At 46.9% G+C, this 25406-nt stretch overlaps 1 protein-coding gene across 1 annotated transcript in view; it reads left to right on the top strand.

Moving 5' to 3' along the window:
• DNAH6 (dynein axonemal heavy chain 6) overlaps positions 1 to 25406 on the top strand; it is a 2460712-nt gene that overhangs the window by 1910451 nt on the left and 524855 nt on the right. Inside the window, exon 59 of the mRNA XM_086961829.1 lies at positions 12679 to 12859. Within this exon, the coding sequence (XP_086817955.1) occupies positions 12679 to 12859 (181 nt within the window). The remainder of the gene's footprint in view (positions 1 to 12678; positions 12860 to 25406) is intronic.

Below are 25406 nucleotides of genomic sequence, written 5' to 3' on the forward strand. Positions count from 1 at the left end.
TGCTCTCTGCCCCTGCAGCACAGCTGCTGTGCTACTGCCACCTACTTCTCACTGGTAGGTGTTCAAGCCTGTTGTTGGTCTATTTCCTGTCTATTTGCTGTGATCATATTGTATTTTTTTTATGTGACTCTGTTTTGTCCCTTTTTGTGCTGCCACTCCTCCTTGTTGTTGTGCCTGTGCTCTTCATCTTGGTCCGCTGTGCCCGTTTTCACTGCCCTTTTCCTGCTGCTGCTGCCTCCACGACCCCTCCCCCCGGTTATTCCCTCTACCACCTTCCCCCTACTGCAGCCACGTGCCAAAAGCAAGCATGTCTGCAACCCGACCGCGACCAGCGCCAGAGACCCTGGATCTCCGACCTCCCACCGCTATGACTCAGCTGCCCTCCTCGCACTCAACCCCGTGAGAAACAACAGCTGCAAGTTGTCCATGCGAAACACCATCCACGGCCAGTTCTTCTGCTGCCTCTGCCACCGAACCTTCACCACCCTCCGCACCAACATGGCCACTGCCCCCACGCCGGACGCCAACACCACGAAGCCCTGAAGTGCAACCTCCTCAACGTGCACTCCCTGCACAGATATGCCGTTTAGATCTGGGATCTCCTCGACACCCTCTTGCCAGACGTCGCCTTCTTCACGAAAACCTGGACCAACGCCTCCGACATCATTACCGCCATCCCTGACGGATACAAGATCCAGAGGAAGGACTGCTCCAACCGCCCAGGAGGAGGACTCGCCATTGCACACAAGAACTCCCTCTGACTTTCCACCTCCACCATGAACGACACCTCCACCACGACCGAACACCTTCACTTATCTGCACCAGCCCTAGAACCACCCAATGTGGCACACTTCCCTACAGGCCCCACGGACCTCGAACAGCATTCACCACTACCATCGCTGGCTTCGTCGCACCCCACATCATCACCTCCACGGACTACATGCTCATCGGAGATCTCAACTTTCACCTTGACAACATCAACGACCCCAACTCCTCCACCCTCCTGGACAACCTCGCCAAACTAAGACTATGGACTACGACAGCTCGTCACCACCCCCACCCACAAGGCAGGACACACCCTTGACCCTGTCTTCGCAGGAGGTAACAACGTCCACTTCAGGCACACCTCACAGACCCTCTGGACGGACCACCACTGCATCCCCTTCCATGTCAAAAACCCACCACCCCCAAACCTACACCCCGACCACCACCACGGAACAGGAGCAAGGTCACTGAGGAGCACCCCTACTCCAAACCTCAACCGTGATGCCCCCTCCACCACGACCAACGCCAACATCACCACCAAAGAACTGCACAGATGGATCACCAACTGCGCAGACGAACTTGCACCCCTCCGCAAACCCTACAGACAGCGCCCAAGGAAGACCACCTGGTTCACCACTGACCTCCAGGAACCTAGACCCACCTGCAGACGTTTAGAAGAGGAACATCAAATCTTCAGAAGACCGCACAACACATGCCATGACAGAACACTACCAACTCATCAGATCAACCAAAAGAACCTTCATCAAGAACAAGATCACCGCCAACTATAGCAACTCGAAGGAACTCTTCAGTATCATCCTAGAATTCACTAAACCCCTCAGCGAAGTCACGGACATCACCCCCTCCCAGGACCTCTGTAACAAGCTCAGCGCCTACTTCCATCTTAACATCAAGTCCCTCTACGACATCTTCAACGAACTAACACTGGACGGCAAAACCACACATTCCCCCAGCTACACCAGTCAACCCACCATCTCCGCCTGGACCCCAGCCACCACAGAAGACACAGATTCAACCATGAAAGGCATCCACTCAGGAGCACCCACGGACCTTCCACAGAGCCGCCACTGCCATCACACCGGAACTACGATGCACCGTCAACACCTCCTTCAAAACCATTCAGAGGAGGTGACACAAAAACATGCAATCCCTTTAGAAATAGTGTTTTGATAGACAGGGGTTGCACACAATGTTAGAAAAGGGCATTTAAGTAATCCACAAAGTCCATAATAAACCTGGGGAGCTTGCTCATACAGCTAGAAAGCAAAGTGTGTCATCCATGGTATAGATCTTATCTACAGGGGAATGTGTCCCTAACTTCAGAATAGCAGTGATACAATCTCTTGGAATGGTTTTGAACCAGAAGTTTAGCACATGCAAAAATGAAGAACAATGAAGGAGACAAGGCCAGCCTTCATGCAACATGTCATATACATTAAAGGGCCAGTGGGTAACTGGATATTAAACATAGCTGACCAGGAGACTGCTGATCTACCAGTCATATGGCCATGCAAAGGGAGCACTAAGAGTGCTGTCCAACTTACCTTTGCAGCAGTCTGTGCCCTGCAGGATGTGGAGGTCAAGGCTAGAAGGGGAATGTCAGAACTCTTACCTAAGTGCCAGACTTTCCACAGGAGCAGATGACTAGCTACCAAGTCCCCGCCGCGGTGCCAGTACAAACCTAGAAGTTGAACTAACACCCGCGAAGGGAAAGGGGAATGGGAATAGAAACAGAGCCTGCCTGCATGTTCAGAATCTGTCGGACCTTCTCTTATCTGGGTATCTTCTATGCTTTATAAAGTGTACTTCTTTCTTCTTAGCCCCAGGAAAGTGTTCTGACAGAACCTGCAGAAGGACAAAAAGAACAGACCTTATTTCTCTAAAACACCACCCTAAACCCACATAGATCACTCTAACAGAATATAGATTAGCTACCTGAATCATTAGACAGGCTTGCCTCTCTCTTAAATGTGTAGAATGATACTTAAAGCGCTGAACCAGGAATTGTTCTTAGATGCTATTAAAATTCTCTGTTGAAGACTGAATTAGTTTTAACAAAGGTTAATTTACAAAGGACTGACTAAAGGTGTGTCTGTGTCAGAGTTGCCCTTAGTCAAATCTTAGAAGCTTCTACCTTACTTTATCTCACTGTCCACATGAAGTTCAACTTGAGTCTTGACCAGTTATGTTTTCTCAGGAAAGAAAGGAATAATTCAACAAAATACCACTAGGGTGAGTTCCCCTGATGTGCACACCCTTTAGCGAAAGGCGGCACATAAAACCGGAGTGTTCCTGTAGCTAAACTTTCTTCTCAGAGCAGGCGGGAAGGGCAAAACACTGCTCTCCATCCAGGTTGACAGTTGAAGTGCATGGCTCACAGGGAGCTCGCTCAAGGGGCCACTACGGCTCGAGCGCCCTGCAGAAAGACTAGAGCACATTTTTTTGATTAAATGGTGGCCGCCATCTTGGATAGTCTTGAAACCAGTCTGAGTAATCAAAGGCAGCAGTTTTCGCAAGAGCAGCACAGGTGGGGGCGCGGTCTCCACAACCTCGAATATCAGGAAAATTTAGACTTTTTCTGTCTTGGTAGGCAGATGAGGGCACTAGCTATCGAGTTCCTGACAGTACCTCCCTCCAAAGAACGTCCTCCCAACTTGGGCTTCTTAGGGTGAGTGGTATAAAAAAAATTCTTACTAATCTGGGAGCATGCACCATCTCCAACGGTTCCCAAGATCTTTCCTCTTTACCGTAACCCTTCCAATCAATTAGATAATGTAACCTCCTTCTCTTAAGTCTTGAGTCTAGAATTCTGTCGACTTCGTACTCTGAGTGTCAATCTATAGTGATTGGATTTGGTGGGGTAGTTAATATCACAATGGGAAGATTCTTTTTAAGTGGAGACACATGAAATACCGGGTGAGCATTCTTCTGAAGGGGCAAGTTGAGCTTTACTGTGATGGGATTTACAATTTTGTTTATTTTAAAGGGGCCCAAGAATCTGGGTTGACATTTTTTCTTTCTCTTGAGATGCAAATGTCTAGTAGACAACCAGACCGAGTCTCCCTTAGAATAATTGGGATTGGATCTTCTCTTTTGATCAGCATACTTCTTGTAAGAAATAATCAACAGGGGGGATTAGGGATTGGAATATCTGTTTCATTCCCCAGGGTAAGTAGGTAATTAAGGAGAAACAGACACTTGTTACACATCAGACCATTGGTAAGGAAAGTTTTTAGAGTAACCTCAAAAACCCTATGCTGATGTGCTTGTGCGGTATATCTGGTTCATCCGCCCCGCATATGGGTTGTTGGCAGTTATCATTGATTACTCCAAAGTAGTGATGTTGCCAGCCTCAGCCCGAGGCACCTCTGGTCTATAGTGCAGTGTCCAGAGAAGTGAGAAAAAGTGTGCAAAAATTCTCGAAAAAAGGAAAAAAGGTTTAAAAAACTGGAAAAATCACCCTAAAAGATTTTTATTTTTGGTGTGATTTCCAGGTGTGGTTAAAATAATATCGGTACTACTAGATTGATTGGGTTACTGGATCAAAGTAGTTGTAAATCTACACAAACGTCGACATGTTTCAGCTCTGTCGGCCCTAGGGGTCTATAGAGCTTTCGTCAGGACTAACACATAAACAGACAATGGACTTTTTACTCACACTATTTGTGTTGTAGTAGTAACCTGTATAAATTCCAGGGATAAAGGCTCCTCCAGTTTCTTACAACCGGAAGGCACTCGCTTGCATCGGGGAAAGCACTGGACACAGAGCCGCGTGTGTTAGCAATCTCTTCTTGTGCTGACTCTGCCCCCGGAAAAACGTACTTCTTGTAAGAGTCTTTTGCTTGAGTCAAGTCTTTTCTGGCTGATTGGTATGTTTCTTAGATTTTCTCGCTAAGATTATCTACAGCGGGAACCTTTCCATCTGACCTTCCTACTATAATGTTCGGGTGCCTATCAGTATTCACATAAAATGGAGAAAACCCTGGGGAAGCTTGAACTGCATTGTTATATGCAAATTCTGCAGTCCAGATGAGGTCTGGCCATTCTCTATCTTGGTCTAGAAGGTATAGAAGTAGGTACTGTATCGGTCTTTCCCCTTATAGATTTATCACAAGAGCGGATGTTTTGTCTCAGTTGAGGGATCATAACGGGCCACCAAAAGTATTTATTCAACAAATCTGTGTTTTTTAATTCTCTCTTGTGCCCAGCTAAAGGATCATTGTGACAGGTGTGTAAGGCAGACTCATGCATTTCTTCTGTGGGCAAATACAAGGCCTCTTTGACATATGGAAGGTTTTCGATCACTTTTCTCGCCTCACCTTCTTTAGCCCAATTCTGGATTTCTTCGTCAGACAGAGATTCTTGAATGTTCTTTTTAATTTCTGAGAATTGTAATGACAAATGAATTTTTCAATGGGTATTATTGGGGTTTCTTTGGATTATTCCATTTTAGTGGCGGTTCCCAGTCTTGATAAAGCATCAACCTTCCCATTGGCAGAACCAGGGCGATAAGTAATAGTGAAGTTGAAATCAGCGAAAAAGAGTGACCATCGCAATTGCCTGGCCGTGAGGGTTTTAGCCGACATCAGGAATTGTAGATTGTTGTGATCGGTAAATATTGTGACCACGTGGCGGGATCCCAGAAAATAATGACGCCATTCTTGGAAAGCATTCTTCACTGCCAGCAGCTCCTTCTCTCCAATTGAGTAATTGATTTGCGGCGGGGTCAGCTTCCTAGATTGAAAGGCCACTGGGTGATGTGGGCCGGTCTCTTTGTGTCTTTGGGAGAAGATGCCACTAATGGTCTGATCCGTGGCATCTGCTTCCACGTAGAAAGGTTCTTCTGTTTCTGGGTGAAGGAGAATCGGTGCGGAAGTAAAGGAGTCTTTGAGCAACTTGAAGGCTTACTCAACTTCACTGGACCATAGAAATTTACTCCTTTCCATAGAAGTTTGGTAATAGGAGTTACTTTCTTAGAAAACTCTTTGGTGAAGCGTCTGTAAAAGTTGGCAGAGCCAATGAAACTTTGCACCTCCTTAACATTCTTGGGAGAGGGCCAATCCAAAATTGCCCGAATCTTAGTGGTTTCAGTGGAAATTCCTTCTTCTGACAAAACAAATCCCAAGAATTCCACTTTCTTGACATGAAAGGCACATTTCTCAAGTTTCACATACACATTATTCTCCAATAGCCGCTGAAGGATTGCTCTAACATAGGGCCAAAGGACAAGTTTGTGCCATCCAAAGCGCAAAGTTCATTCCAATTCATTTGGCATATTTTATGTCGCAAAATTTCCAGTCGCCCCAGAATCGATCACAACAGAAACGTCCTTCAATTCATTTGTTCCAAATCTTAAATCAAAAGATACAGTTAAATGTGGAGATGCTGACTGCAGTGTGTTAGCCAAGTGTTGAAGTCTGAGGTTTCGCTTTAGCTGATCATCCATCAGGGCAACCCTTTTCACTGATAGGGTTTCTATTTTACCAGATAGTTTACCTTGAGCTTCTTAGGACGTTCCTTCACAAAATGTCCAGACTGTCCACAATACAAGCACAGATTTCCTGATCTCCTTTTCTCTTTTTCCTCCTTAGATAGGGGTCCTCTAACAATGCCTATCTGCATGGGTTCTTCTGTAGGATGCAAATCTGAGTTCTTGGTATTTTCTGTCTTACTCCGATCTAATTGTGGAGGGATGGGTCAAAACTCTCGTTTACGTTCTGATCTTCTTTCTAATAACCTTTGGTCAATTTGCAACACCAAATCGATTAATTTGGATACATCAGTGGGTCTATCTGAGATTTGAGCCAGGGCGTCATTCAATTCTTCTCTTAAACCTCTGTAGAAAATTGCTGCTTTTTTGCTTCTGGCCATTCTGTTTCAACAATTAATGTATTAAATTGGGCCACATATGAAATTAGATCTTGATTCCCTTGTTTTAAATCGAATAACTCGTTGTCTGTAGCTTGTGATATTGCTTGACGGTCGGAGATCCTGAGAAATTCTGTCTTGCAATTTTCAAAGTTATACAACACAGGGTCATTATGGGAAACTATAGGCATGGACCAAGAGGCAGCGTCACCACTCAAGTAAGACAATACAAAAGCTGTTTTTGACTGATCATCAGAAAAATGACTAGTCTACAAAGGTAGTGTAACGAGCATTGAGTTAAGAATATTTGCGCCTTATGGGGCCCCCATTAAAGTGCTTGGGGGGGCAGAGGAATGATTGAGGAAATGGAATGTATGACTTGTGTAGTTTTCTCTGAATTGGAAGCAGGGAATTCTTTTCCTTCAGATCCTCTAGCGTGAGATGAGGGACCTGTGGTAAGAAACTTTAGTTTTTGTATTAGTTGTTGATTCTCTGCCTGATATCTTTTTATTCCTTCCTTTAATTCTTTATTTTCCTCTAGAGTAAGAGTAAATTGTTTTTCCATTTTTCTATTAGGATTGCTAGAGCGTTAACATCTAATCCCTGGAATTGGTCGGCACTTCAATCTGTCAGAACTCTTACCTAAGTGCCAGACAGGAGCAGGTGACTAGCTCCCAAGTCCTCGCCGCGGTGCCAGTACAAACCTAGAAGTTGAACTAGCACCCACGGGGGAGGAGAATGGGAATAGAAAGAGAGACTGCCTGAGTGTTCAGAAGCTGTCAGACCTTCTCTTTTCTGGGTATCTTCTATGCTGTATGAAGTGTATGTCTTTCTTCTTAGCCCAAGGAAAGTGTTCTGACAGAACCTGCAGAAGGACGAAAAGAACAGACCGTATATCTTTAAAACACCTCCCTAAACCCACACTAGATAACTCTCACAGAATATGGATTAGCTACCTGAATCATTAGACAGGCTAGCCTCTTTCTTAAATGTGTAGAATGATACTTAAAGCGCTGAACCAAGAATTGTCCTTAGATGCTATTGAAATTCTCTGTTGAAGACTGAATTAGTTTTAACAAAGGTTCATTCACAAAGGACTGACTGAATGTGTTTCTGTCTCTGAGTTGTCTTAGTCAGTTCTACAAAACTTAGAAGCTTCTGACTTACTTTATCTCGCTGTCCACGACGATGTTCAACTTGAGTCTTGACAAGTTATGTTTTCTCAGGAAAGAAAGGAATAATTCAACAAAATACCACTAGTGGGCGTTCCCCTGGTGTGCACACCCTTCTGCGAAAGGAGGGACAGAAACCGGAGTGTTCCTGTAGCTAAACTTTCACCTCAAAGCAGGCGCAAAGGGCAAAACACTGCTCTCCATCCAGGTTGACAGTTAACCCTTTCGATGCTCATGACGAGCTCAGCTCGTCATGATGCACAGTTGAGCTGTGCTGATGACGAGCTGAGCTCGTCATGAACAATGGGAGTGATAAAATATCCGCACAGGAGGGGGAAAACGCCTAGCAGCCAAGGTGTTAAAGTGTGCGGCTCACAGGGAGCTCGTGCAAGAGGTCCACTATGGCTCGAGCGCCCTGCATTTGTTTGATTAAATGGCGGCCGCCATCGTGGATAGTCTCAAAAGCAGTCTGAGCAATCAAAAGCAGCAGTTTTTGCAAGAGCAGCCACAGGTGGGGGCGCGGCCTCCACAACCTTGAATAAGAGGCAAATTTAGGCTTTTTCCAACTTGGTAGGCAGATGAGGGCACTAGCTATCGAGTTTCTGACAGGGAAGCACCGGCGGGACGCTGGGGATCAAGAGGAGTGTGCCCGAAATGACATGGTTAGCTCGCCTAGCGTGGCGTGGCTCAGAGGACCGTGGGAAGTGCAGTTCCTAGGTCCGTAGGCATGAGTATTAGACAAGAAACCTGTTTCAAAAAGAGGGCTAGAGCATAGATTATGTTTTTAAAAAAAAGGGACTGTAAAGTGTTGCAGCAATTACAGAGCGATATGCATGTCCTGGCGAGAACACAAATAAACATATAGAACTGGAAATGGTAGAAACCAACAATAAAAATAAAAATAGATATAAAGATAATGTTGGGGGGATCATGGGACTCTGAAAATAATTTATAGGATAAACTGGGTCACATGGTATCGAGTAGCAATGTAGCTAGCACAGTCAGTGTAGGATGACTGCAAATAGGTCAAGCAGTAATAATATAATAATAATTTATTTGATTCAGTTCTCTTACGAGAACAACAAATTTATACACAATAAAAGTTTCAATTTTAACTCAAAGAGATCATCACATTAATATAATTTTAAAAAAGACTTAAAAAAGTTATACAAGTTAATACACACAAATTCATTGGGTGGACCATTGGAGAGGGAAATCAACATCTCAACCGAATTTATATTACATTTTGTTTTGATCGGGGTAATGTATCTGTTCCTGGCTGCTACAACAATCTCGCTTGGACATACAAACAGAACATGTTCTAGATCTTGCACCCCATAAGTCACAGAGATTCGTCTCTCCTTGATTTGATGACCACTTAAAAGTGTATGATTTCAGCGGTAATATTCCTAGCCGTACTTGAAGAATAGTTCGCCTTACTCCATGATTTATATTAAAAAAGATATATGGTTGCGTTTTTTTAAAAACTATTGTGTCCGCGTACTGTTTGTACATTGAGAGCCTGGATCAGTGTTGAATATCCAGTTCCATGCTTAGCCTTGGTGTTAGGTGCTTCAAGCAGAGTTTCAGCTGGGCTGGTGTCCAAGATATGAACATTTCTAGGGAGACTGATGTTAATTTAAAAGCATTACTTACATTTTTTCCAAATATATATATATATTTATTTTGGATAGTCTTGCTCCAGTGACTCTATTTTTAACAGTGCTCTAAGTGTTCCTGGATCGGCATGAGCCAGGTTATATGCCCATCTAATTATGTTTATGATCCCTCTGGCATAGGAACTTACTAACAATAGTTCTAGTCTGAGAGCTTGAACCGCACTGCTTGCGGCATCCTGATTAACTTCCGCAGGATTTTCCCTTCTTTGATATCTATTTGAGACCATTCTTTTGTTGGGATATGTTCTATTGCAAATGATAAAATTGCTGGAATTTTTGCATTATAAACCTGGAGCAAGGAGGAGGATTGTCTTCGGCCAGTGTATGAATAAAGTCTTTGGAGAGCCCCTGTATGGGCATCTGCTTTATGTCCCATTTTTTGCAGATGAGACTGGTTGCGCAAAGTCTGAGTAAAGGTTCACCCAAGATATATATATTCTTTAACAATTTCCAATGGTTTACCTCCTAGTAACCAGTTATATTTGCAATGAGTCTTCTTTCCTGTAAATGGTAGAATTTTTGTTTTAGTGGTATTTGGGGTTAAATAGTTTTCATCTGTATATCTGGTGAGTGCCGTGAGGTTTCGTTGGAGACCGAAGGGAGTCAGGTCCAAGATTACTACATCATCGGCATACATCATGCAGTGAATTTTGGTGGAAGCAATCTTCGGCGGAAAGTTATTGACCTGATTAAGAGTTTCTGGTAGATCGCTCAAATATAAAGAGAATAATAGGGGGGCTAAGAGACACCCCTGTCGCAGGCCGTTTGGAGTTGAAAATGGGGAGGTCAAGCAGTAAGTAAACTTCAGGAATGGTCAAATACTAGGACCTAATGATTTACGTGTGGTGAATCGTCATACCGCCTACTTAATATGTACTCTGTGAGAGGGATATCCATCATCCTAGACTCATCCAAATGATGTCATCTTTTAGGCCTTGTCTGTCGCAGCGGAGCCTGAAAATCCATCTTTGCTCCCTGCTGAATAAGACTGTTTCATGGTTACCCAGTGTGAAAATAGTTGGGGTTGTCTATAATAGCCCAGAGGATGTCTTGCTCAGTGTGTCCTGTATTTAGATATTGTCTTGTAAGTTTTGTGTTGTCTTTCTTACAACGTATTGAACTCCCAATGTTCCACTATTCTCTGTCTCACCTTGAATGTGGTCCTCACCACATAGATCAAAATGTAGGGGCAGCGTATAATGTAAATAACCTCTTCTTTATTGCAGTTGGTGAGGGTGCGTAATTCCCAGGGAGTGGACAGACTTAGATCTATCTGTGACATAGAGGTGGTGTAGGGGTAGATAGAGCATGAACAACAAGGTTGATGTCCTTTTGCAGGCAAGGTAGACCATAAGGTGTTTTGTCAAGACTCTCATTGTGGGAGATGGTGCTATTGGTCGTGTGTGTACCAGAATATCCCCAATATTCTTGCTGCGTTTAAGGGCAAAAATGGGTTTTGGTAGTTGATTTGCCACGGTATTGAGAATGGACCAGTTCCTGTTGATCGCTTGACAATATTGGTCAGGTGACTATAAGTTCTAACGCAGATAATGCAGTCCATGGGGATTTTGGTGTATGTTTCACGCAGGGCTTTGCAATTGTTATGTCTAGCCCTTTTGAATGCTTTCTGTACGAGTTAGTAGGGTAAGATCGTTCTGATAAATGGGTGCTGAGTGTGTCAGCATGTTCTCTGTATTTCGTGACTTCAGTGCAGTTTCTGCATATCCTTAGGAACTGTCCAACAGGGAGGTTGTTCCTGATAGCATGTAGGTGGAAGCTAGTGTAACTCAAGAGGGAGTTGTGAGCCATCAGTTTTCTATATAGCTCTGAACAAATGCCACCGTCCTTAGGATATAGCCGTAGCTTGATAAAGGAAAGGGAATTCTTACTGAATTTACACGTGAACCTCAGATTGGGGTTCCTGGATTTAAGCCAAGCGGCAAAGGTTTGTAATAAGTGATCTGAAGCTTCCCATATCACCAGGATGTCATTGAGGTTAGCCATGCTCGGGGCAACGTTACTGCCCATCGAAGCACACTTATCCTGCCAGTATAATTGTACCTGGAATTGGAAGAAATTTTCTTGGGAAAGTGGTTCAAGCAGTGATCCGATGCCAGAAACAATAGGTTGTCCTGGTGGGGGTCTGGTAGATGTGTGTATTTTGGGTAAGATATAAAAGTATGGTGTTCTTGGCTGTTTCTGTACCGCAAATTCTGATTCAGTCCTTTGTGATCCAATCTGCATTTTCCCTTTCTCCACCAATGTTCTTATGGTAGACCGGAGTCTAGGGCTGGGATCCAGCCGTAGGCGACGTTAGACTCTAGCGTCATTAAGTTGGCATTGGCACTCGTCTTGGTACCTCTGGCTGTCCATATTGACTGTGGCACCTCTTTTGTCTGACAGTTTTATCACTATCTCACTATCTGAACCCAGTTGTTGGAGACTGTGCAGCTCGACTTTGGACCAATTGAAGTAGGGCATCTTCACCGACAGTCTTTTGAATTCTTTGATCAAAGCTTTCTCAAAAGTAGCCACTTCTGGTGGGACTAAATATATGAGGTGGGTTGAAGGTCGATTTGTTCCTCAGACATGTGTTGGTATCTCTTATATGGTCACCAGCTTCCTTGTTGTCTGTAAAGAAAAAGGGCAATTGTATCTTCCGGGAGAACTGGGCTAGTTCAATCCATGTAACAAAATCATCACTCAGATAGGTGGGGACGAAGCCCAGGCACCTATTTACTTAAGGTTTACTCCAGGTTTAGGCGTGAGTTACACCTGAATATTAAGCCATGGTTGACATGGCTGTTCCTAGGAGTAAGTGTGTCTTAATCCAGGTTTAGAGGTGAATTACTTGTGAGTAACCCTTAGCAAGACATACTGGCTTATCAAAACTACTCAAAGAAAATGCTTTGTCAATTACGTCTATAGATCTCAGTGTAACTCACGTCTCAAAAGGGAGCATGACACAACTACATAAAGAACACCTTTGTGAGCATTTATATTTCCCTATTAGTATTTTAGATTTAATTTCACTAATGTTGCTTTGTTTCTATTGCATCTTTGATCATATTGCAAGTAATCATCATCAATTCAGTGGTAAGAACAAAGTAGGCATTCATTTATATTTTTTTAATATATTTATTTTGTATCTATTATTTTCATTTCATTTCTAGTGATGTGGTACGCTTAGAAAGACCTGATTTAGAGGAACAACGAAACCAGCTGATTATAAGAATAAATTCTGATAAAAATCAACTGAAAGCAATAGAGGACAGGATTCTAAAGCTCCTTTTTGCTTCGGAGGGGAATATTTTGGACAACGAAGAGTTAATCAACACGCTACAAGAATCAAAGGTTTGTGCAAGCTGTGCCTTTTTTCTTTTTTAACATACATAAAGTAGTGTATGAAAACCATATAATGTGACTGGCAAAAATGAACATTTATCCAATTACAATATTTTATTACATATTTTTGTACAAACCTTTACCGTCATAAATGGATAGGAAAGTACATATATCTTAGTACGAAACATTGTGTTATGAGACAAATGACAATTAAGATCTTTGTTAAAAGCTAGAAGCGACGGGGTAACTGGCCAATGGGCAGTTGTATGCTGACGAGTGTTCATATTAAAATTACCTGGCAGTAAGGATAAGCTACACAGTTTCCCCCACACCCCCACCTAAGAAGTGGGGAAAAATGCTCTAAGATAAATGTTGCTTTTCATGTTCTTGGCCAAATTTACCTAAAGAGAACAGCTTTTGGCTGCACCCTATACATTTACAGCTTGAATTAGGTCAGTTTTAAATTTTGGAGTGAGGTTCCTCGGTTATATGCAAAAAAGTATCACAATCACAATCTGCAGGAAATTAAGTTAGCTGCTGCTTAAATTATATTAAGTTTTCTTCATTGTTGGTTTGTTTTGAAGTATTGTTGATGATTATGAAGATGCCTTCCTTTTAATGTATTTACATTGTTTTCATTATTGAATTATATGTTCATGACGATTCATATCTGAAAGAGATTTCTAGCTGCAGATTCCTTACCTTTGAATTTCCTGGGCGTCACACTAGATTTGGAGCTTTTGCGGGAGTCGTACCCCTTTACGCCGTCGGGTTGCTCCGTTCGGTTCCACATGGCATCGCCGGCACCAGATGTGACGTCTCAGCCACCTATAGAGCACCACCCAGGTGCCTGGACGTCCGTTTTTTTATTTCCGCAACAGTTAGTCCTGATCTGGAGAAGAGCTACCCCTCTGTCTTTTTTTGACAGACTTTCTTCGACGTTTTGTTGAAGTGTTTTTTCTTGTGTGTTGAGAGATGACCTCTCGAAAGGTAGGGTTTAAACCGTTTGGCTCCTGTCACTGTGCCATGTCAGTTACCGACCTGCAACTTCTGTGCTTTTGGTGTCTCGAGTGCGAATACAGCTCAAAATAATGCTTTGACTGCGGGCGTTGGCACCGAAGGCTTTGAGGGAGCGGTCCCTAAAGCTGCTGGTGGCCTAGAAGTCAACACCATCTAGAGCAACTCCTGGGAGATCTTAGCCCCGATCGAAGAAGAGGTCAATAGATCACTTCAGTAGCCCCAAGTCTTCTTTATCGCACTCAACATTCTTGTGACAGTCTGGGAAGAAGCATAAGAAGAAGAAATCTAGACGGACTTCGCCTCGTCCGTTGAGCATTGACGAGTCGAGTGTGGACCTTTGACATTTCAGAAACTGTTCTGTGGAGCAATTGCCAGATCCGACTTCGCACCTCCCTCAGTTTCCAGGAGCTTGAGCGATCCCCTCTCAAATAATAGAGATTTACCAGGCCATGCGCTGAATATTTGAGAGGACTGACCCATCCGGTGTGGCTCCAGGCTCCGCAGGGTCGGAGGAGGCTGAGCATGGGGCATTAGGTTCTGCGCCAGAAGCTCCAGCCTCTGCTCTGCTCGGGACTCATGGATCTGATCCTGGATCAGGATCGACGCTGATCGATTACGGCACCAACAGAGCCCAGGGGCTCTAGGTCATTGCCTGAACATTTCGAGGAGATTACAGGAATGGGAGAAGAGTGGGAGGGGTCACTAGACCCTATAGAACAGAACACTAGTTAGACACTCCTGGTGAGGAATTGGGCTGGTATGAGGAGCTGGTGAAAATCAGTGGTCTGGATACCCCTCCAGATGCTTGTATGCTCTCTCCATCTCCTGTGGCTATGGAGGATGGAGCGTCTTATGCTATGGTAGTGAAGAGGGCAGCGGAGATCCTTGACTTGGAGCTGCCCTCGGTGCAGGTCAAGACTAAATTCTTGACTGAAGGGCTTCAGCCTGGGGCTTCCTCATCCGAACCCCTTTTGCCCTTCAACCACTGGCGGGTGTCCTTCTAGGCACTTGGTCCAAGCCTAGCTCAGGGGCTCTTGTGAACAGGACAATAGCATGCCGCCTGTGCCCTGCCCCAGGGGATCCAAGTTTCCTCAGCTAGCATCTACCCCTGAGAGCTTGGTAGTTCAAGCCTCAATATCCAATGGCATGTTCCCTTTTGCTCCCCTGGAGAGGGAATCCAAGAGGCTGGAAGCACTTGGGAAGCAGATGTTTTCTTCCGCCATCCTAGCATTGCGGTTGGTGATCACCACATGCCTTCTGGGCCATTTCTCACATTCCTTATGAAAAACGATTGCACAAGTGCTGCCACAGGTCCCAGAGGAGGGCAGGGCTGTGCTCTCCCAAGCAGTGAGAGATAGGAGGGAGGCAGCAAAGTTCACCCTTAGGTGTGGTCTGGATACGACTAACTTGCTGGACAGAGCGGTTTCATTGACAATGGCCTTGCAGCACCACACCTGGCTGAGAACAACTGGTTTCGCAGAGGATGTCCAGGCCAACATCATGGACATGCCCTTCGATGGAACTCGTCTTTCGGAGAGAAGGCAGACTCAGCGTTGAAGTGCTTCAAGGACCCTTAGGCTACAGCCAGGTCCTTTAGCCTCTTGGTTACACCTTGCCCCTAGTCTACCTTTTACCCCTTTCCTGGCAATGGAAGTGGATTTCAACTACGGCAACCATTACCAGCCACCATCCTGCACAGACTTCCCAAATTGTGTGAAGAGATGGACACAGTGCATTCTGACCTTTTGGGAATGGTAGTTAGAAGTCGTCCGCCAACGATCCCCGGCGGCTGGACTCTAAGTCCTCCTATTTTGGTTCTGCAAGACCATGGGTGTCCAGTTTGAGGGAGAATCCAACATCATCTCTACTGTCAGTCAATAACAGCGGGCGAGTGGGTCAAACATCGGGCAAGTGGGTCGTGCAGATCATTCGGTGGTGCTACTTCCTCTCTCCCTTTCCAGTCCTTCCCTCCCCTTTACTGCCATCTCAAGAACAGTTGGCGGAGGATCATCTTCTCTTGCTCCAAGAGGAAGTTACAGCTCTCCTGGCAAAGGGGGATGTTGAAAGGGTTCCAATAGCATAGGTAGGCACTGGTTATTATTCTCACTTCTTTCTGATACTCAAAAAGAAAAAAGGACTTCGTCCTATTCTAGACCTCTGAACCGTCAATCTCTTACTCAAAAAGGAGAAATTGAAGATGTTCATGTTGGCTCAGGTCTTGTCTGGCCTAGACCAAGGAGACTCGTGGTAGCTTTGGACTTTTAGGATGCGTATTTTCACATCCCAATCCTGCCTGCCCACGGGCATTACCTGCAGTACAAGGTAGGCCATGTGCACTTTCAGTTCATTGTGCTACCCTTTGGCCTTACCAGCACCCCTCAGGTGTTCACCAAGGTGATGGTGGTGGTTGCAGCTCAACTGCACAGATGAGGGGTTTCTGTCTTCCCGTACTTCGATGACTGGTTGTTGAATGTGTCTTTACCCCATACTGTTGTTTCCCACCTACAGACTACGGTGGATCTCGAAAGAAACTGCAAAGGACTTGCAGTGGTGGCTTGATTGGGTCAGAGGCAGACCCATTTCCTTGCCCAAACACATCTCACAGTAGTGACAGATGCGTCACTCCTGGGGTGGGGCAGCCATTTGAGGGAGGTACAGATCAGAGGACTTTGGTCTCTGGTGGAATCGGGGATCCACATCAACTTGTTGGTGCTCTGGGTGATCCGACTAGCATTGAAAGCATTACTTACCTCTGTCAAGGGGAAGTTAGTGCAGGTGTTCATGGACAACACTACCACCTTGTGGTACTGCAACAAGCAGGGCAGGGTAAGGGTCATGGACTCTTTATCAAGAGGCCTTGTGTCTCTGGACATGGCTGGAACAGCAGGGCATAACCTTGGTGGTTCAAAACGTGGCAAGTTCTCTGAATGCCAGGGCAGATTAACTCAGCCTAGCGGATCATGAATGGTATCTCTAGCTGGATGTAGCGCAAGGTTTATTTTAGCCATGGAAAAGCCTTGGTTAGATCTGTTCACCGCCAAAGAGAATGTGCAATGTCAGAAGTATTGCTTGTTTGAGTTTCCAAGGCAGCTATCGCTTGGCGATACTTTTTGTTGCTAGTAGAGATCAGGACTCATGCACGCCTTTCCACCCATCGTAACAGCACAAAATAAAGTGATGGACGGGGTGAGTGTTGGAAAGGTCCCAACACTCCGTCCATCATTTTATTTTATGATGTTCACCTTCCTTTCCATACCACCCCTGCCCAGAGATCTCAAGAAGATCAGGAGTGTCAGTGTCTAACTCACTCTTGTGGCTCCGGATTAGGCGCAGAGAATTTGGTATCCTGAGCTCCTCACAATGAGCATCGATCCCCCGATCAAGCTGCACCTTAAGGAGGATATTCTGTCGCAGCAGGGGAGTGTTCTCAATCCGAACCTGTCAACTTTCCGCATCCTTACGTGGAGATTGAGTGACGACAGTTGATAGCTTTTAACCTGTCGCCAGAAGTTTGTATATTTATTCTGGCGGCCAGGCGGCCTTCCACCAAAATGATATACGCCTGCCATTGGAAAACATTTCTAAAATATTGTGCAGAATAGTCTATAGACCCTCCTTCTGATATTCTTCTCTTTATTCTTAACCCTGCCCAACAGGGCTCTGGTCTGGGCACTTTCAAGGGTTATCTTTCTGCTCTGTCCCCTTTCCTGTAACTGCCTGACCAACCCTATTTATCAAAGTCCCCTATTGTAAATAGGTTCCTGAAAGGGCGTGTGCATATGCTTCCCCCTACGCCCTTCATTATGCCTCAGTGGGATCTGAACCTGGTTTTTATTTACTTCATGTGGGCTCACTTTGAGCCGCTACATAATTGTCCCTTCCAGTTGCATACCATCAAGACAGCATTTCTAGTGGTAGTACCATCTGCTCGGAGGGTAAGTGAGCTACCAGCTTTATCATCCAAGCCTCTGTACCTTAAGATATTTCTGGATAAGGTGGTGCTTTGCACCCGGACCTCTTTTCTACCTAAAGTGGTGACCCCATTCCATTTCGGTCAATTGGTCAAACTTCCCACCTTTTATACTACTCCACATCCCTCTAAAGAGGAGGAATGATTTCACCACTGGACCCAGAAAAGCGATGTTGTTCTAACTTGACCATGCAAAAGAGTTCAGGGGGCCCACCAACTCTTTGTGGGCTATGTGTGAGCTAAAAAACGTCAGACAGTACAAAAGCAGTCCATTTCATGCTGGGTCATTCTCTGTATAAAGATCTACTATGCCTTAGCTAAAAAGCAGCCTCCTGAGGGCTTATGGGCACATTCTACCAGAGGGAAGGCTGCCAGCCATGGGTGTCAGTCCTCAACATCTGTCAGGCAGCAATGTGGACTTCCCTGCACACATTTGCTAAATACTAATGCCTAGACAGTCATGTCCACAGGGATGGGCATTTCCCCTGTTCAGTTCAGCAGGACTTTTCAGTATAGTAATTTGTTCATCACCAGGATGGTATGGATCGGGTATCTATTCAAGGGTAAGGAATCTGCAAGTTGAAGTCTATCAGATGAATAAGTTACTTACCTTTGGTAATGCATTTTCTAGTAGAGAACATATCTAGCTGCAGGTTCCTTACAGACCCACCAATGCGTCCCCGCTCTGCGGACATATTTATACTACTATGGTTGCTTCCTTTTCAGGACTCCCACTAGTCAGTGAACATCATGGCTTAGCGCTTCTGGCGTGGAAAGTCGTGAAAAGTAACTAAAGTCTGCCTTCCTAGGTGGTGCCTATATAGGTGACTGCGACTTCACATCCGGTGCCAACGATACTGATGACACCACACAGAACCAAACTGAGAAAGAGAACGTTTTCTTGGCCTCTTGATCCTGCTTTTTAGCTTCCTTTTCACCAGGAACTTGGGGAAAAGCACCTACTGACTTCTTAGAACATGCCGCCTGAATCACCAAACTTTCAGGAGAAGGGTGAGACGACAAAAAGGCAGGGTCCTCAGGAGCCACTCTATACCTCCGAGCCACACCTTTCGAGACCGCAGGAGCAGAAAGAGGCTTCTTCCACACCTCCATAATGGGATCAGTCAGAGCATCATTAAAAGGGAGCAATGGCTCCACAGCTGAGCTCGGAGAATGAAGAACCTTAGTAAGCAGATTCGATTTAAATTCCACAGTTGGCAATTTTAAACCTAAAAGTCCCGCTGCTTTTTTCATCACCACATGATATGGCTGAACATCTTTAGACAGTACATCAGAACCTGATGGCAAGACCCACTCTGGAGAAAACTCAAGACCACTAGCCTCTGCTAGATCCTCGAAATAATTTTCATCCAGCTCACCTTCTTCCAAGTCAGAATGAGACTCACAATACCTCTGCTCTTCCAGTAGACGTTGAGCCTCTCTCCTAGATCTCTGCTTAACACGGAGTGCAGCCGGATCCACTGTCGACTCCGACGGCGCAGACGTCGGAATGGAAACTGAAGGCCTAGAAGGATGTTCCAGAGATCTGCTTGGAGCGGGCGACACCGGTGCTGGAGTCGTCGACTTTGGACGAGCCGGCGTCGAGATCGGCGTCGACCTCGGTGGAGCCTGGTACTGCCATAGCGGGGTCGGAGCCGGCATAAACGGCATGAAAGGTGCCGAGGCATATGAATGAGGCACCCCCAAATTAAATGCCATTGGACCCATGGGACCCGAAGGCGCTCCAGAGGGGTACCAAGACCTTGAGAAAACATCATACATAGCGTTGAGAAACGCTGAAGGATCCTGACCTGGAGCTGGAAAAGGTGGATGCTCAGGTCGACCTCGAGGTAGATTCGAATCTGTCTCAACAACAGGAGTCGATCCCTCAACCTCCACAGGAACTTCATCGACCTCTTCTTGAGCCGGAGACGGTGCCGGAGTCGGATCGGGTGCCTGAGTCGGAGAATAAACTTGCGACTCTGAAGGCGAGGCCTCGCCCTCTTGATCCGAAACCTCTTGTGGAGGAATTACTTTAGATCTAACCTTCTTGGGTGATCTCGACCTCGAGCCAGACTCATCACCCGAATGACGTTGAGACTCATGTCTCCTCTTCTTATGCTTCTTACGTGACCTCGAAGCGCCCCACACTTTCGCGAAGCATTACTGCTTGGATACTGAGGTGAGGAGGGACGGCCACTTTGCGCGCTCTGTCCTTCAGGATTTCCTGGTTTAGAAGAGTGGACACCCTCCTCCGGGAGTGGGGACTGCTGTGGGACTCTATTCACAAGGTGAGGAATCCACACGGCAGATGTATATATCAGAAGAACAAGTTACTTACCTTCTGTAACGCTTTTTCTGGTAGATACTATATCTGCCTGTGGGTTCCTCACTGACCCACCCGCCTTCCCGTTGTCCACTCTTCTTTACCAGAGTTACTGCAATGTATTGTTTATATATTGTAATGTTAACGAGCTGTTTCCATTACTTTCTTGCACTTGCTTCACACTATGTGTGTTTCTCCTTGGCTATTGTGTATTGTGTATACTATGTATATTTCTACTGTCATTGGTCCGTCCGTGTGCCTCGATGGCACAGAAAAAAGGGCGGAACTGATGTCATCACGCCGGCGTGGGCCTATTGTAGGCGTTGGTGACGTCAGCGGAGTCGCGTGCGATGCCGTGTCTCTATGACGTCCAAGTCCACATCGGCGCGAGGCTACAAAAAGAATTTCCGAATGTTGCTGACGCAAGGGGGATATTCACAAGGTGAGGAATCCACAGGCAGATATAGTATCTACCAGAAAAAGCGTTACCGAAGGTAAGTTACTTGTTCTTCACATCCGGTGCCAACGATGCTGATGACACCACACAGAACCAAACTGAGCCACGCAACGTCACTCAGGGGTACTGCTCTCACAAACGTTTCTGTATCCAGTCTGATGCCTGGGAAATTCAAAGATAAGGAATCTGCAGCTAGATATTGTCTCAACCAGATAATACGTTACTGAAGGTAAGTAACTTGCTTATTAAATCGAAAATGTTCATGACCTAGATCATGATTACTATAAAATGGTTGTCGCATTATATTGTCCTGTTTTTAGGTCTCGCCTACGCAGCGCGCATGCGCTGCATAGGAAAAAGACCTTTTGGAATCGATTCACTTTTCGCCTTAAAAACGTGCACACGTTGCATTGCTTTCAATGGCAACTCGTGCACGTTTGGCGATTCCCTTGCGGGAGCGAGCTTTGACACCATATGTTTGTAATTAACTTGCAAACACATGGTGCCCCTGGCTCGCTCCCGCAAGGGAAACGCTTTGTTGATTCCCGGTCGCACTCCTCTCAATCCTCCCACTTTCTAAATCCGCGGCAGTTCTTTTTTTTTTACAGTGTGCGCGACACTGCAATTGTGTTCCCTGTCTTTTCTCCTGCTTTTCCAGTGCAATCACAGCAAGGCTACAACCCGTTAATATGCTATATAGTATTTAAGACTGTCAGATATATTTTTTGCAGACTGTATTCAACAGTTAATTTAATAACCAGACTATGTTTTTCATTCACTTACATTGGGATGCATAACAATACACTTGCAAATGTTTTCCTTAATTTCTTTTGTCAAATTCATGCAACCTTGAAAATCATTTTAAACCAGAATTTGCAAACCTACCTCCATCTTTTTCAAGGAGAAAGCTCGCTATCAGTTGGTAGCGACCATGCACACATTTTTCACGATCCCCCATGCTTTAAGGCTTCAGTGTGCCCATGAAGACCAATGGCTGGTCTCCCAATAGCGAGCATGCAAATGTGCCTGTCCATGCTATCAATCCTGTAATATGCATGGCTGAAATGAGTGCAGTGCATGCATGTGACATAATCAATAGGAGAGCCGATTTTTTGTGCTCCCGTAAGGGTCTCAAGGCGCTAGGGGTGGGGTGGGGGGGGGGGGGGTGCAGGTTCCATTCCATCAAGGAGGGGGTCTGTCGAAGAGCCAGGTTTTGAGGTTTCTTGCGAAGATGGGGAGCGATGTTGTCTGTCTGAGGTGGAGCGGAAGGGCGTTCCATGCTTTGGCCGCGAGGAAGGAGAAGGAGCGGCCTCCCGATCTGGTCTTTCTGGTGCGGGGGACCACGGCGTAGGAAAGCTGGGCTGATCGTAGGGTCCTTTGGGGTGCGTGGAATTTGAGTCGGCTGTTCAGGTATGCTGGTCCGGTGCCGTGGAGGGCCTTGTGTGCGTGGGTGAGCATCTTAAAGGTGATTCTCGCCTCGACAGGGAGCCAGTGGAGTGTGCGCAGGTGCTGGGAGATGTGGCAGTTTTTTGGCAGGTTGAGGACCAGTCTTGCGGCGGCGTTCTGGATGTTCTGTAGCTTGCGGATGAGGTTTTTGTGTATTCCGGCGTAGAGTGTGTTGCCGTAGTTGAGTCTGCTGGTGACCAGGGTGTGAGTGACTGTCTTTCGGTGTTCGAGGGGGATCCATTTGAAGGTCTTACGAAGGAGGCGGAGGGTGTGGAAGCAGGAAGATGAGACAGAGTTGATCTGGCGGTCCATTTTGAGCTCGGAGTCCAGGATGATTCCCAGGTTGCGTGCGTGGTCTGTGGGGGTTGGCGGGTTTCCGAGGGTGGTGGGCCACCAGGTGTCGCTCCAGGCGTCGGGGTTTGGGCCCATGATGAGTACTTCTATTTTGTTGGTGTTTAGTTGAAGGCAGCCTTTTTTCATCCATTTGGCGACGGCTTCCATGCCTTCTTGAAAGTTGCGTTTGGCGGTGTTGGGCTCGTTGGATAGGGAGAGGATGAGCTGGGTGTCGTCTGCATATGACACGATGTTGAGTCCGTAGGTTCTGACGATGGTGGCAAGTGGAGCCATGTAGACGTTGAAGAGCGTCGGGCTGAGGGAGGAGCCCTGGGGAACTCCGCAGGTGATCGGTGTGGGGTCCGAGAGGAAAGGGGGGAGTCTGACCTGCTGCGTCCTGCCGGAGAGGAAGGAGCAGATCCAGTCGAGGGCCTTGTCCTGGATTCCTGCATCGTAGAGTCTGAGTATTAGGGTGCGGTGGGAGACTGTGTCGAATGCCGCTGATAGGTCGAGGAGGATGAGGGCTACTGTTTCTCCTTTGTCCAGTAGGGTGCGCAAGTCGTCTGTTGCGGCGAGGAGGGCGGTTTCCGTACTGTGGTTTTTTCTGAAGCCTGATTGGGAGGAGTTGAGGATGTTGTGTTCTTCAATGAATGTGGCGAGTTGGCTGTTGATGGCTTTCTCTATGACTTTCGCTGGGAACGGGAGCAGGGAGATGGGTCTGTAGTTTTTGAGGTCGGTGCGGTCCGCTGAGGGTTTCTTTAGGAGGGGATTGACCTCGGCGTGTTTCCAGTCGTCGGGGAACGAGGCGATTGCCAGGGAGCGGTTGATGGTTTGGCGGAGCATGGGTGCGATGGTGTTGGCGGCTCAGTTGAAGATGTGGTGGGGGCAGGGGTCCGTGGGGGCCCCTGAGTGGATTGACTTCATTGTCTTCAGTGTGTCTTCAGTGGTGAGGGCTGTCCAGTCATCAATTGCTGGTTTCCAGGTGTCGGGGTGGTTGGTGAGGGTTCAGTGTGTTGGTTGTCTTCGTCGAAGTTGTCGTAGATGCTCTTGATTTTGTGGTGGAAAAAGATGCTGAGTTTGTCGCAGAGGTCTTGTGAGGGAGGGATGTCGGTAGACTCGCTGGTGGGTTGGGCGAACTCCTTGCTGTTGTGTGCGTGGGTGGAGATTCTGTCTTCAATCTCTTTTTTCCTCGTTTCTCTGATGAGTTGATGGTGGGCGTTGGTGGCGGCTCTGAAGTTGTTGTGGGCTTCTGTGGATTTGGTGTTTCTCCAGGCCTTTTCAAGGCGGCGGCATGTGCGCCTGGACTCTCGAAGTTCGGTGGTAAACCATCTGGCTTTCTTGGCACGGGTATTGTTTTTCTTGAGGGGGGCTATGGTGTTGGTTCTGTCCGAGATCCATCTATGCAGGGTTCGGGCTGCGGTGTTGGGGTCGTCGTTTTCCGCGATGGTTGGGGTGAAGTTGTTGAGTGAGGAGGTGAGCTGGTCATCTGTGATTTTGGTCCAGTATCTTTGTGGAAGCAGGTGCTGGTGTCTGTGGATGGTGGGTGTTCTGAAGGTGAAGTGGACGCAACAATGGTTGGTCCATGGGAGTTTGGTGGTGTGGCTGAAGGTGATGGAGTTTCCTGTAGTGAAGAGGGGGTCGAGGGTGTGTCCTGCTGAGTGCGTGGGCACAGTCACGATCTGGCGGAGTCCAATGTTGTGGAGGTTGTCCAGGAGGGATGTGGTGTTGGGGTCCAGTTGATTGTCGAGGTGGAAGTTGAGGTCTCCCAGCAGGGTTTAGTTGGTGGATGCAATGGCCTGCGGGGAGATAATGTCCGTGATGGAGTTGGCGAAGGGTCCGCGGGGTCCAGGGGGTCGGTAGATGAGGGTTCCTCGGAGGGCGGCGGTGGGGCTGGCCAGTATCTTGAAGTGAAGGTGTTCCATCAGTTCTGTGGACTCGTCAGGTAGTGTGCTCAGGCGGAGGCTGGATTTGTAGACGATGGCGATTCCTCCTCCTGGGTGGCTGGGGCGGTCGTTCCTGGAGATCTTGTATCCTTGGGGGATGGCGATGGCGATGTCCGGTCCCGAGGTGGTGTTGGTCCAGGTTTCGGTGAAGAATGCTACGTCTGGGGTGGTGCTGTCGAGGAGGTCCCAGATTTCTGTTGCGTGTTTGTGGAGGGATCGGACGTTGAGGAGGATGCATTGCAGGGTCTTCGGTTCGGTTGTGTTCTTGTGGGCGGGTTGTGCTGGATCCGTGTTCTTGGCGGTGCTGCAGGTGTGCCGGCAGCGGTGACAGCTGAAGGGTCCATGGGTGTCGGCTGGTGATGCTAGCTTGCAGTTGTTGTTGCAGCCTGGGTTGAGTGCGTGGAGTGCTGCTGGGTCGTAGCGTTGGCGGGGCGGAGGTCCACGGTTCCTGGTGCTGGTTGCGGACGGGTCGCAGACGTGCTTGCCTTTGACGCGCCTTTGGTGCACCAGCGGCCGCCATTAAGTAGGGGTCGGGGAGGGCTGGACAGCTGGGAGGCGGGGAGGGGAGCTGGATTGGGCCGGTCGTGCTGGGGGGGGGGGGGGCCGCGGGGGCAGCAGTGGCGGGGAAAGGTAAAGGGAGGAAAGAAGGGATAAAGAAAAGGGAAAATAAGCAGAAATAAGGGACACAAGAGCAGAGATGCAGAAAAGAGCAGAAAGGTGAAAGATAGAAAGGGTAAAAAAACGAGTGAAAACGAGCGAAGGAGCAGAGGGAGAGAAAGGGAAAATGGGCAGAAATAAGGCACAAAAGAGCAGAGGTGCAGAAAGGTGAAAGATAGAAAGGGGAAGAAAACGAGTGAAAACGAGTGAAGGAGCAGAGGGAGAGAAAGGGAGAATGGGCAGAAATAAGGCGCAAAAGAGCAGAGGTGCAGAAAGGTGAAAGATAGAAAGGGGAGAAAAACGAGTGAAGGAGCAGAAAGAAAGAAAGGAGACAGAGGTCCACTGGACCACCAGGGATGAGGCGCAGGGAAACCTGTGGTTGGAGGAGGGCCTCGATCACCAAC

This window comes from Lissotriton vulgaris, chromosome 3_1 (genome assembly GCF_964263255.1).
Source record: "Lissotriton vulgaris chromosome 3_1, aLisVul1.2, whole genome shotgun sequence".
In the NCBI taxonomy this organism is placed as follows: Eukaryota; Metazoa; Chordata; class Amphibia; order Caudata; family Salamandridae; genus Lissotriton; species Lissotriton vulgaris.